Source organism: Sciurus vulgaris (genome assembly GCF_902686455.1).
Source record: "Sciurus vulgaris genome assembly, chromosome: 14".
Lineage (NCBI taxonomy): Eukaryota > Metazoa > Chordata > Mammalia > Rodentia > Sciuridae > Sciurus > Sciurus vulgaris.
In genome coordinates, this window is record NC_136475.1 from 48990481 (window position 1) to 49004876 (window position 14396).

Consider the following 14396-nt stretch of genomic DNA (forward strand, 5'->3'; position numbering starts at 1 on the left):
GAGCCTTACAGGACACCAAATGTACAAAATTACAACAGATCCACACCGAGGCACATTATAATGAAAATACCTAACATACAAAATAAGGATAGGATTTTTAAAGGCTGCGAGAGAAAAGCATCAGATTACCTTAGGGGGAAACCAGTGCGAATACCAGGAGATTTCTCAGCCTAGATCCTAAAAGAAGAAGGGCCTGGAACAACATATTTCAAGCTCCGAAAGAAAATGGATACCAACCAAGAATCTTATACTCAGCAATACTTACCTTCTCATTTGATGATGAAATAAAATCCTTCCATGATAAACAAAAGCTAAAAGAATTTACAAATAGAAAGCTACACTACAGAATATTCTCGGCAAAATATTCCATCTGGAAGAAATTTAAAACAACAATGTAAGTCAGCAAAGGGAGGAACTACTCTGAAGGAATAGCCAATTAAAGGAGAAACCAAGCAAAGTTAAAAGCCAAAAATGAATCAAAATGACTGGTAATACAAGTCATATCTCAGTAATAACTATGAATGTTAATGGCCTAAACTCATCAATCAAAAGACATAGACTGGCAGATTGGATTGAAAAGAAAGACCCAAAAATATGCTGCCTTCAAGAGACCCATCTCATAGAAAAAATGCCCACAGACTAAAGATGAAAGGATGGGAAAAAAAGGTATCACACACACAGACTTAGAAAAAAGTGGGGTTTTCATCCTCATTTCAGATAAAGCTGACTTCAAGTCAAAGTTAGTTAGAAGGAATAAAGAAGGACATTTCATACTGCTTAAGGGAAGCATAAATCAGCAAGACATAACAATCATAAATATGCCCCCAAAATGGCACATCCATGTATGTTAAACAAATCCTTCTCAATTCCACAAACCAAAGAGACCACAACACAATAATACTAGGTGACTTTAACACACCTCTCTCACCATTGGACAGATCTTCCAAACAGAAATTGAAAAAGAAACCATAGAACTCAGTAACACAATCAATAATTTAGACCAAACAGACTTATATAGAATATTCCATCCATCAACAAGTGAATACACTTTCTTCCCAGCAGCACATGGATCCTTCTCTAAAATAGACCATATGTATGTCACAAAGCTACTCTTAGCAAATACAAAAAGATAGAGATACTACCTTGCATTCTATCAGATCATAATGAAATGAAATTAGAAATTAATGATAAAATAAAAAACAGAAACAACGTCAACACTGGGACACTAAATAATACACTATTGAATGATGCATGGATAACAGAAGACATCAGGGGGCAGATAAAAAAATTCTTAGAGTAAACAAGAATAATGATACAACATATCAAAATCTCTGGGATGCTATGAAAGTAATAGTAAGAGGAAAATTCATTGCATGGAGCACATTCAATAAAAGAAGAAAAAGTCAACAATTAAATGATCTAACATTACAGCTCAAAGCCCTAGAAAAAGAAGAACAGATCAACACCCAAAGTAGTAGAAGACAGGAAATAGTTAAAATCAGAGCTGAAATCAATGAAATTGAAACAAAAGAAACAATAGAAAAAAATCAACAAAATAAAGAGTTGCTTCTTTGAAAAAATAAACAAAATTGATGAACCCTTAGCCACACTAGCAAAGAGAGGGACAGAGAAAACTCAAACTACTAAAATTCATGATGAAAAGGAAATATCACAACAGACACTATTAGAATACAAAACATAATTAGAAACTACTTTGAAAATCTATACTCCAACAAAATAGAAAATCTCGAAGACACCGACAGGTTTCTAGAGACGTATGATCCACCCAAACTGAATCTGGAGGACATACACAATTTAAATAGATCAATTTCAAGCAATGAATTAGAAGTCATTAAAAGCCTACCAACAAAGAAAAGTCCTGGACCAGATGGACTCTCAGCTGAGTTCTACAAGACTTTCAAAGAAAAACTCATTCCAATATTCCTCAAAGTATTCCATGAAATAGAAGAGGAGGGAACCCTTCCAAACTCATTCTTTGAAGCTAATATCACGCTGATACCAAAACCAGACAAAGACATATGGAGCAAAGGAAACTTCAGGCCAACAACCCTAATGAACATAGATGCAAAAATCCTTAACAAAATTCTGAGAAATCATATACAAAAACAAATTAAGAAAATAGTGCACCACGATCAAGTGGGTTTCATCCCAGGGATGGAAGTTTGGTTCAACATCTGGAAATCAATAATATGTAATTCATCACATCAACAGACTTAAAGTTAAGAATCATATGATTATTTCAATAGATGCAGAAAAAGCATTTGATAAAATACAGCTCCCCTTCATGCTCAAAGCACTAGAAAAAATAGGGATAGTGGGAACATACCTCCACATTGTAAAGGTTATGTTTGCTAAGCCCACAACCAACATCATTCTAAATGGAGAAAAACTCAAAACATTCTCCCTAAAAATTGGAACAAGGCAGGGATGCCCTCTTTCATTACTTCTATTCAACATTATCCTTGAAACTCTAGCCAGAGCAATGAGACAGACCAAAGAAATTAAAGGGATACAAATAGGAAAAGAAGAACTCAAACTATCACTATTTGCCAAAGACATGATTATATATTTAGAGGAGCTGAAAAATTGCACCAGAAAACTTCTGGAATTCATAAATTAATTCAGTAAAGTAACCAGATATGAAATCAACACTCATAAATCTATTGCATTTTTATTTATAAGTGATGAATTCTCTGAAAGAGAAATTAGGAAAACTACCCCATTCACAATAGCCTCAAAAAAAAAAAAAAAAAAAAAAAAAAACCTTGAGAATCAATCTAACAAAAGAGGTGAAAGACCTCTACAATGAGAACTACAGAACACTAAAGAAAGAAATTAAAGAAAATCTTAGAAGATGAAAAGATCTCCCATGTTCTTGGATAGGCAGAATTAATATGTCAAAATGGCCATACTACCAATAGCACTATACAGATTCAATGCAATTCCAATTAAAAGCCCAATGATGTATCTCATAGAAATAGAGAAAGCAATCATGAAATTCAATTGGAAGAATAGGAGACCCAGAATAGCTAAAGCAATCCTTAGGAGGAAGAGCGAAGCAGGTGGTATCACAATACCAGAACTTCAACTATACTATAGAGCAATAGTAACAAAAAAGCATAGTATTGGCACCAAAATAGACAAGTAGACCAATGGTACATAATAGAGAACACAAAGACAAACCCACATAAATAGTTATCTCATACTAGACAAAGGTGCCAAAAAACAGAATGAAGAAAAGACAGCTTGTTCAACAAATGGTGCTAGTAAGACTGGAAATCCATATGTAGTAAAATGAAACTTAACCTCTATCCCTTACCCTGCACAAAACTCAACTCAAAAAGGATGAAGGGCCTAGGAATTAGACCAGAGACCCTGCACCTAATAGAAGAAAAGGTAAGGCCAAATCTTTATCATACCGACTTAGGACCAGACTTCCTTAACATGACTCCCAATGCACAAGAAATAAAAGCAGGGATCAATAATTGAGATAGATTTAAACTAGAATTTTTTTTCCTCAGCAAAGGAAACAACCAACAATGTGAAGAGAGAGCCTACAGAGAGGGAGAATATCTTTGCAAACTTCAGATAGAGCACTAATTTCCAGAATTTATAAAGAACTCAAGAAACTTTACACCAAGAATACAAATAACCCAATCAATAAATGGGCTAAGGAACTGGGCAGACACTTCACAGAAGAAGATCTACAAGCAATCAACAGATACATAAAAAAATGTTCAACATCTCTAGTAATAAGAGAAATGCAAATCAAAACTACCCTAAGATTTCATCTCACTCCAATTAGAATGTCTATTTTCAAGAATATAAGCAACAGTAGGTGTTGGTGAGGATGTGGGGAAAAAGGTACACTCATACATTGCTGGTGGGGTTGAAAATAGGTCACTCTGTCACTCTGGAAAGCAGTATGGAAATTTCTTAGAAAACTTAGAATGAACCCACCTTTTGACCCAGTTATCCCACTCTGTGGCCTATACCCAAAGAAATTAAAATCAGCATACTACAGTGATGCAGCACATCAGTGTTTGTAGCAATTCAATTTACAATAGCTTGATTGTCGAACCAACCTAGATGCCCTATAATAGATGAATGGATAAAGGAACTGTGGTATATGTACACAATGGAATATTATTCAGCCATAAGAAAGAACAAAATTATGATATTTGCAGGTAAGTTAATGGAATTGGAAAAATATCATGCTAAGTGAAATAAGTCAATCCCAAAAAATCCAAAGGCTGAATGATTTCTCTGATAAGTCATTGATGATACATAACGGGGGCAGGGAGTGGTAAGGGAAGAAGGGAAGAAGGATGTATTGTGTAGATAGAAATGAGGAGTGGGGAGGGGGCAGGGGAAGGAAAGATAATATAATGAGACAAACATCATTACTCTATGTACATGTATGAATACACAAATGGTATGACTACTTCGTGTACAACCAGAGAAAAGATAGTTGTACTCCATTTGTGTACAATGAATCAGAATCAAAATAAAATAAAATTTAAAAAGTCAGTTTAAAATACATTTTCCTCAGAAGCTTAAAAATTTTCATTCTTAAAATATTTTCCTTTTCATTTTTTAACAATTTTTTTCTTCCTCCTGAGATTTTTTAGGTCTTCAAAATTACTCACTTTGGAAATGAGATTAAAAAAAAAGTTAAGAGCAAACTGTGGGTAGTAAATATTACTGAAACTTGGTAAGAACATGTTACTCATCTGTAGTACCAAATATTCTTAAATTCAATGTTATTCAATTTTATTACTCATAAGTAAAATGGGGCTAATGAAGTGTTTTCAAATAAATTGTACAGGAAAAAAAATTAATAAATAGTGATTCGTTGGGCTGGGGTGGTGGCTCAGTGGTAGAGCACTTGCCTGGCATTTGCAAGGCCCTGGGTTTGATACTCAGCACCACGTAAAAATAAATAAATTAATTAATTAAAGGTCTATTGACAACTAAAAAAGTATTTAAAATAATAGTGATTTGTAATTGTTTTGGCTTCCTTGGATCTGTTGGAGTGTGGATTCTTAAGTCTGGACAGTATCACCTGGGTTTTATCATAGGACTAAACCAAAGAATAACTGTGGTGCCTCAGAGAATTCTCTTTAAACATTTCAGTCATATGTCCTCCAGATTAAATTCTTAAATTGCACATATTTCTGTTGCCATCTAAATTTCATTGAGTTTAAATAGTTCCAAAGGATATATGTTGGGCATGTTATAGATATCTGACTTTTTACAATCAAGCTATTACTTTACTTTTAAAAGTTCAAGTGGAATCTAAATACCATAGCAATTTGATACCCACTGTTTTACAGTAATGCACACTAAATGGTAGTGTAACAAATGAACCCGTGATTTCACTGCCTTAATATAAAAAGTTATTTCTCTCTCATATCAATTCAATTGGAAGACATAGCTTCATTCCATCTCGTGCCTTTATCATCCCTGAGGGCCTCAGAATCCTTTGACTCAAGCTAATGGGCAAGAAAAGAAAATGTTGAATTAAGTATAGAAAGTTATAAGAGCCACCCACATAGCATTGGCTACAACTCAGTCACTTGGCCACATCAAATTGCAAAAAAGACTGAAGTGTGGTTTAGTTGTCAGCACAGAGAAAAGAGAAAATAAGTTTGATATGTGGAAAGCAGTCTCTTCTCTAGCTTACTTTTCTCCACTAAATATCCTTCTTCCCACATGTAAGGCATGCTCTTCTTCCTAAGGTGACAACATAGCCTGATATCACTTTATTCTCCAATTTCAGAATCTTCCAGGGAGGTATGAGTTCTCTGTTAGAATCTGAATTTAGATTCCTCTGGTCCCTACCGATTTCCATCAGCTTTTCCCCTGATGCCACCAAAAGACCAGATAGGAACAATTTTAGGGGAGGAAAAGTTTAGTTGAGTCTCATAGTTTCAGAGATCTCAATCCACAGATGGCCAACTCCATGGCTCTGTGCCTGAGGTGAGGCAGAACATCATGATGGAAGAGTGTGGCAGAGGAAAGCAGCAAAGGACATTGCTTCTAGGAAGCAGAGAGAGACAGCTCCACGCTCCAGGAACACAATATGTACCCAAAAGGTATGCCCCCAATGATCTACCTCTTCCAGTCATACCCTATTTGCCTATAGTTACCACCCAGTTAATCTCCATCAATTTATTAATGTATCAATTAGGTTAAGGCTCTCCTATCCCAATCATTTCACCTCTAAACTTTCTAGCATTGATTCCCACATGAGGTTTTGGGGGACACCTGATATCTAAATCATAACACTGCCACCATCCCCTGCCTCTGCACACACAACCAAACATACAAAATCCAATGGTGGGGGAGGGATAGGATAAATCCAATATGCTTACTGTTAGCACAAAAAAAAAAAAAAAAAAAAAAAAAAAAAAAACTGGGACAGATGCAAATTTCATGAATCAGCTCAGCTGTTTATTCAGGAACAAAGTTTCACACAGGAACAGAGGGTGAAGGGATGAAATGGTGTCACTGAACCCACTTTCCTGGTAGAAAATGAGCCACTGAATGAGGAAAGGGACCGGGTTTATATGAGTTATTTTTGAGGGGTAATCTAGTGAGCATATGGGTTTGGGCACTCAGGAAACAGTTTTGTGAGAATTTGAAAATTTGTTCTCATTGGGCAATATTTTTATCTGGAGAAGAATGGAGAGTCTGGGGTCAGTATTCAGTGTTTATCTCTTTTCCTTCAGGGACTCATTGTACTGTCACTGGGAAAGGATTTATTTGGAGAAAGGATCAATGCTTTGGCTTCCTTTCTAGGGATTGTTCTGTCATTGGGAAAGAATGTACTGAGAAAGCTATTAATGTGTGGCTTTTCTTTTTCATTCCCTTTTCTCAGGCCTCACTGGGGTCCTTTTCATTTTCCATATCTAATACTTAGCCATTTGGAAAAGTGAAGAGTAGGAAATATGGATCACTTACTGATTCATAACAGTTATGAAACTGGAAGAGTAAGACTGGAAAGAAGCCCTTTCTGGTAGTAGAAATGTTTCTTGATTCAAAACTGAGTGCGCTCATCAGAAGAAGTCTGTTATTCTCTGTTGTCCCTGCCTCTTTATGTCTCTCTCTCCAGGATTCTTTGTCCCTTATTATCCATAATCACATCTGACATGAGTATTGCTACATTTTGGATGCCTAAGAATTATAGGTTTGAGCTCAATATATTCTCTATGGTACATGAAATTACATTTGGATATAATTAGATTAGCTGAAAATTAAGCAAAAACTAACACTATTCTTGGGAGGGGATTGCATATGGGGCATTATCCTTGTTGGGTGAATTCATTTGTTTATCCAATGGGGTTCTTAAATTTTCACATTCTGAATATACATTGTTTTTTAAGACTCAGGATAGTAGAAGAAGATAATAAAAAGTTGTGCCTTCTACCAAACTGTGCACACTGAGATAAGATGTCACGTTCAGAAAATTAAACAAATTTAAAATGTAGACAGTAAATTCTACATTGTTATAATTTATATGAACTAAAATCACTTCTTTACTATGTTTGTGTAGATTACACATATTTATATATATCCCTAGGTGTTGTATTTATTCACCAGACTAAATAATGCTACTTGTGTATTTTCATATTTTATCTTTGTCAATCAGGTTTTCAGAAGGAGTTCCAACTGTAAAACTTTGACCAGTCTCATTTGTAATATGATGTATTTTCCTTTATGTCTTGTTCCTTCCCTAATATCTTTTCTTTTGTGCTTTTTTTAGGCTTTAAAGGAAAATGAGATTTAAATGAATCCTCCTCAGATAAAGTATTTGAAAAGTATATCCATTTTATAAAAAAAATTTAAAACACTCAAGATTTTGAAGAATATTTTCAAAGTCCTGCTAATTTCCAATAGTTATTTAAAATGTTTTTGTTATTTTGAAATAACTATATATGTGCATGCATTTAAAATTACTTTGAATTTTGAAATGATAATATATAATCATTTCTGAATGATAGGTACCTACAGATTATCTACATCTGGATTTGTATGTTTTTTGTGTACATCATTTTAATTTGAGCATCTTAAAGATTTTAGGAACTCTCATTTCATCAAATAAAATCGTGAAACTTTATGTAAAGATGTTTTGCCTCAACTCTGCATTGCTGCTCACTCCACAGTGAACACCAAATTCATCTCCTGTGGCACTATTTTTTCATAACTTCACAGCATCATTTCTTGAAAGCATTTACTGTCCAGTTGAAAAGGTACAAGATCAACCTATCTTCTCTATTGTTGACAAAATTGTAATATCCAATGTTGGCATTCTACTTAAATTTCAGAAACACAACATTTTTAAGCAGAGCAACTGATAATGTGAATAAGAATTTCAAAGTAAGTGTTTCCAAATTTTCATTCCGATAATATTTAGTTGTAATTATTGTTTTTTAGTTCATTCTCACAAATGTATTTTTAGAATTGCAAAGGATTTTAAAGATAATTAAGTGATTTATGCAAGGTCAAGCATACATAACAAGGCTAATCTACAACAACAAAAAAGTCAAGACAAAATAAAAGTATGGATAGTTACAGAAAAGGATATACAAGTGGATATTAAACAAATGAAAATAGCTTCAGCCTCACCAACATAAGATAAATAAACTTTTAAATATAATGCAATTCTACTTTCACCTACAAATTGGCAAAAATCAAAGAGTCCAATGACACATCTGAATTGTAAGGCTATAGAAAGGCAGGTACTCATAAATTATTGTGCCAAAGTGAACTGGTCCAACTTCTCAAGAGGGTAACCTATAGCAATATCTACCAAAAATTACAATTGAATGTATATGTTGATCAAAATTTATAGAATTATACACTACAATTGTAGTGTACACATTAGGCCAAAAGTCTCAAAAATAAGAATGTTTAGTGTCCTCAAATTCCATATTGTCTGTTGTTAGAGAGAGTGAGTTTGATATATACTTACTGGTGTGCAATAAACTCTTAACATATGTTTAGAAAAAAAATGTCAAGCATCTCACTCTACTTTCACAAGTGCTTCCTCCACCTCAGTAGATGATTTCAAACAATGACAGCATTTATATTTCTAAGAATCTTTGCCAATGCTTTTTTTAAAAAATTTTATAGTATCATTAGGTACTTTGTTTTAAATAGAAAAGAGAAAGACCCTTTATTTTATTTTTTCTGCTTTACTTTTTTAAAAATTTTGATTCATTGTATAAAAATGGGGTGCGACTTTTGTTTCTCTGGTTGTACACGAAGTAGAGTTGCACCATTTGCATAATCATACAGGAACATAGAGTAATGATGTTTGTCTCATTCTGTTATTTTTCCTTCCCCCCATTAAGACCCTTTATTTAAAAAAATTTTTTTTTAGTTGTAGCTAGACACAATATCTTCATTTTTTAATGTGGTGCTGAGGATCAAATCCAGTACCTCACACATTCAAGGCAACTGCTCTAACACTGAGCTCCAACTCCAGCCTGAAAGACCCTTTATTTTTAAAATGTTAGCTAATTATATATTCTTCTCTTCATCTTGACATTGTTTTTCTCTTTTCATAAATCATATTTCATGTGTATATTTCTATGGACCACTATTGTAAAATACATACAATTTAAATGACTTTTTGACATTCAATCATGTTACTATAACTTAACCATTTCTAGCTTATTGAACATTTGATTGTTTACTATTTCTATAAAGAGTTCTGCACTCATTTGATATACTTCCATAAGTGTATTTATGGAAGTATACAAACAACAAAACAACAACAAACAAACAACAAAAGAACACCACTTTTATATTTTATGTTTATAAGTAGGTTGCTTCTTAAAAGGATTTTTGCCAGTTACACACAGCTATTGGCAATGTATGATTATATCTATTTCTCCACAGACTTGCTAATATTGACTTTTTATATTTAAGATTTTAAAAATAAGACAGTCTTGCTAATTTTTTATAAAGATAATTGAAACTTTTTTTGTTATTTTAAAATCTATGATTGTATAAAATCACTTTTGAATTCTGGAACAAAATTTAATTCACTCTCTTTAATTTAACTATTTGGCAAAAATTTATAAAATCAGATATTTTCATATAACAGACAATTTGTTACTTGATAGAAAGTTGTGGGAGTCCTCTCTGCCATGTCCTGTGTGGACAAGAAAAGGGTTAACTGCCAGATGATAATGTTGACAGTCTTTCTGTTACCCAAAATACTTATCCACTCAATAAACACACAAGAGCCAATACTCTTTTTAAATGAGAGGGGGCATGATGGGTGTAGCCATACCAGGTCTGGTCTCTTACAACAACAATTCACCCAACTCTCTTTTATTTATAATATACAAGTAAAGAGGGCAAGGAGGAGCTTCTTCTGTGATAGATAGGATAGGGTGGAGTTAGGGGAGCCATTCTCTTAAGGGGGAAAATTCCAGAAAGAGATAGGGAACCACTCCTACACACAGCCACATGCTTTTCAGCAGTTCCTAGAAGCCAGGCATCTGCATCCTATGGCTCCACCTAGTCTGATTCAGCTAAATAAGGATGGCTTCCCACAACAAGTAACATTAAATAGCAAATTATTTTTTTAGTAAGTTCTATGTCTATCAACAAAGGATTCTGTAAAGGAATGGCATAGGCCCTGACAAAATTTTTATTTTTAACTGCTGAAGGACATTTTAGAATGAAAAATATAATTTCTTTGCTTTCTCACTTTATTCATAGCATATTTCTTTATTGTATAAATGTTTCTAAAATGTAAACTAATTTTTATTACTTCCTATAAATATTACCAATTCATCTGATTTCTATTCTTTATAAAGTGTTTATATAGGTCATATTCACTTCAGTTAAGCAACAAAATACAAGTTAATTTTAGTACCCCTGTGCAATTAAAATTCATCTTGAAAAAAACCTTTTAACACTAATCATTTTCCTTTAAAAAATTAAAATAGGTAGTACTCAGCCATAGACAGGTTCAGGGCCTTTGCAAACAAAGCTTCTTGGGCAAGCTTGAGGACTGCAAACCTGAGTTGACTGCTAAGCACGCTGGTTCAAAACATTTACCACATGTACCCTGGGCATCATGGAGCTGTTGTGGAGCCAACTCTATCTAGAGGGTTCCCTGGAGGAGTTCTGCCTTGTTCTGAAGATGCTGGGGTTCTTAAGTGTATTGCATATGAGAACATGAATTTCAACTAGCTAGAGGCATTCTTTTTCTTTTATTTGTTCTAATTAATTATACAAGTCAGTAGAATGTATTTTGACACATACATAAATGGAGTATAAATTCTCATTTTTCTTTTTGTACATGTTGTAGAATCACAGTTGTTGTGTAATCATGTATGTACATAGGTTAATAATGTCTGATTCATTTTACTACTTTCCCTACCCCCTTCCCTCCCTTCACTCCCCTCTGCTTAATCCAAAGTACCTCTAGTTGGAAGCATTCTTGCTTGCTGAAACCTAAAAGTAAGGTGGGAGCACATCTGACAATTTTAAATTTCTGAAAGAGCCACAAGACAGAAATCTAAGACAGCTTATTGAACTAGAGCTGTTGGCACAATGGACTTTGGGGCTTGAGATGGAGAGGTAAGGGCATATATCTCAATAAGGCTCTCGTCTCAAATATATGCTCTTGTTGATATATAGAGCAGGAATTCAGGAAAACCATACAGGGATCTGAATTTCTGTGTTTGGGATTTGATGAGGTCAAGATCAATAAAATCCTGAAGAAGCTCTCCAAGGTAGAAGAAAGTATAAGACTGGACTAGACTAACTGAAGATGATCTAAGAAAGACTTGGGAGTTGTGAAAACAAAAGTTTTCACAGTTTCTCTCCACACACCTGCTTTTCCATTCTCTTCTCTTTTCTTCTCGTTTTCTTTCCTTCTCTTTCTTTTCTCTTTTCTCCTCCTCCTCCTTCTTCTTTTATATTGTTTCCCCATTGGTATCAAATGCTCACATTAAGAAAATTAAATATAACAGATGAAAGTATCATCTATTATGCTTATTCTTTGTCCCTTATTTCCCTCCCCAAATGTAACCACTACTAGCAACATAGTATGTTTTCTTATGTTAATATAAATGTTATAACAGTAAACAAACCATGAAGGAACTTGTGTTTTCCATTTATCAAAATGTTTTGAAATTTTTCCATGATGTAATATAGCTTTCCCAAAGGTAATGGCATTTAAATGGTACTATCTTTTGTGGCACAGTGTATTGAAGAAATCATGCGTAGGTTCCTAGAAGAGCTTGAAATTTGGTGAGGATTCTCATATAATTTGTCAGAGATTTCAAAATTGAAATCATGCTGTTGATGATAACAGTAGTTCCTTGGCTTTCTGATCCTTAAATATATTGAGTATTCTCTGTAGTTGACTTTTATGGGGTTTCTTGTAAATAACAGTGCCAGAAAGCCATGTATGAATTGATGATGGTAGTGAGTATCCACCACTTCTGTACCCACTTTTTGATATGGAAAACCTAAGGATGATGGTTGAATTATTGAATTTGTAAGTCTTTGTACAGTTCATTGTCTAGTGCATTGTAGGTGCTCATTAAGTATTTGTGAAATGTTAAATGCTATTTGCCATTTGCTGTTTTAGTCTACTCAGGCTGTTGTAAGAAAAATGTCATAAACTGGGGTACTTATAGACAACAGAAATTTATCACAATTACAAAGACTAGAATGAAGAGTCAAATTCAAGATTTTAGTGGATAGTGTAACTTCATCTCACTCTCTGCTACTTGGATAGGGTATAACCTTGTTTCATGTAGTTAATCGTCAAAAAGAGGTGGTTTTTTGCTTCTGATCCTTTATAATTAACTTATTAGACTTAGAGATCCAGAAAATTTATTAGATATCATGGTAGTTCTTGAAGAAAACATCCAAGTCACTCTTAGTGGTAGTTGAATTTGTAAATGAGCATTTGTTATTTGGTAAAAGTCTGTAATCCAAGAAATATGACCATCAGGGATAAAGGAAGAAACCACATAAAGAGCAATACTTTTCAGAAGATAAGAAAGAGTTCCAAAAAGAGGTAGCATTTAAAAATGATGTTGAAGGAAGGGTACAATTTCCTTCTGGGAAGCCTGGTGGTGGCAAGGGTTGAAGTACTGAAAATGAAAAAGAATCCTCAAAAGTCCAATTTTATTTGAGGGCAATAAAGATGGAAGGGGAGTATTTTATTTATCTTTGCACAAACTTTGACACATTACAATGAAGTCTGGCAAACAGTAGGGCTCAAAAATGATATGCATTGACTACTAATTGGAATGTCAAATAACCATATGGCCATTATTAATAAGTTTCTTATTTAATCAGCCCTTAGTAGAAAGGAATAGATCCCGTTCCCGAGTTAGAAGAAAATGCATAGGAAGGGCTGTCAGAGAAAAATTAAGTTCATCAAATCCACCAGCAAACTTCTTCATGTTTTTTACCTTATGTATTTGCGATTGTAGTATACCAAAACTGAGTTGGATGGGGGTTGACTCGAATTTGCATCCATTTATATGTCTCTGAAATATAATATCTGATTAAAAATGGTAAAGCTTAAAAATGTACTACAATGTATAGGATATATTGACTGTTTTATAATGTATTATTATATACAAAAGAAGTGATAGTGCATGCTGAGGGCATACAGGCGACCCTCTTGAGTAAGAACAACAGCGAAGAAGGTGAATGTATGTGTGAAATGACAGGCAGGCTGTAAGATCCCTCAATGCTGGAGGAAATGCAACCCCGAAGTTGTAGCAGTCTTTCAATAAAAACAAATAAAATCACCAAAAGACTTCTTGGAACGATCAAGACTGGAAGAATCCCCACCGGTCAGACCTGCTGGCCTGAGAGTGTAATTCCAGGCGCTCAGATGGGCCCAACGGCCTGGACGCTCACTTCCGCGGGAGAAGACGCGGCTCTTCCCGCCAAGCGGGCGGTAGGGCCCGGGGCCAGCGGGCGCCCGCGGGTCTGCGCATGCGCGGCTTTGCGGCCCGTGCGCCATGGAGGGAAGGGAGGCGAACCTGTTGCGCCAGTTCCCGCTGCTTCTGCCCCAGAACCGGGCGAAAACTGTGTATGAGGGATTCATTTCTGCTCAGGTACTCGCCCAGTTGTTGCACTCTCGCTAAAGAGCCTCGCGAGTGGCGCGCCCGCCCGGGGAGTGCGCGACGGGCGGAGGTTAGCGACCCGGACTGGTGGGGATGCCGAGGGGCGGCGGGGGCGGCTCCGAGACGCCGAGGCTGGGGGACAGCGGCTTCGGGGAGCCGGGCCCTTACCGCAGCCCTTCGCCAGCCGGGTTGCCCCTCCGCCCAGTGCGGGTCACCAGCAAGCCCCAGCTAATTGTGTTCGTTTGCTGT

The 14396-nt window shown here is 35.3% G+C and overlaps 1 protein-coding gene and 1 long non-coding RNA gene across 5 annotated transcripts in view; one reads left to right on the top strand and one right to left on the bottom strand.

The window, feature by feature from the left end:
- The window catches only part of LOC306644015, a 54885-nt gene that overhangs the window by 40290 nt on the left and 199 nt on the right, over positions 1-14396 (bottom strand). The gene's annotated exons all lie outside the window — the stretch shown is intronic.
- FANCL (FA complementation group L) overlaps positions 12681-14396 on the top strand; it is a 69182-nt gene continuing 67466 nt past the window's right edge. The window contains exon 1 of one of the 4 annotated variants that reach the window (XM_079110474.1): positions 12681-14138. In XM_079110474.1, the coding sequence (XP_078966600.1) occupies positions 14043-14138 (96 nt within the window). In that variant the 5' untranslated portion in view covers positions 12681-14042. The remainder of the gene's footprint in view (positions 14139-14396) is intronic. The other 3 variants (XR_013759142.1, XM_079110472.1, XM_079110473.1) reach the window with 3 other exon arrangements.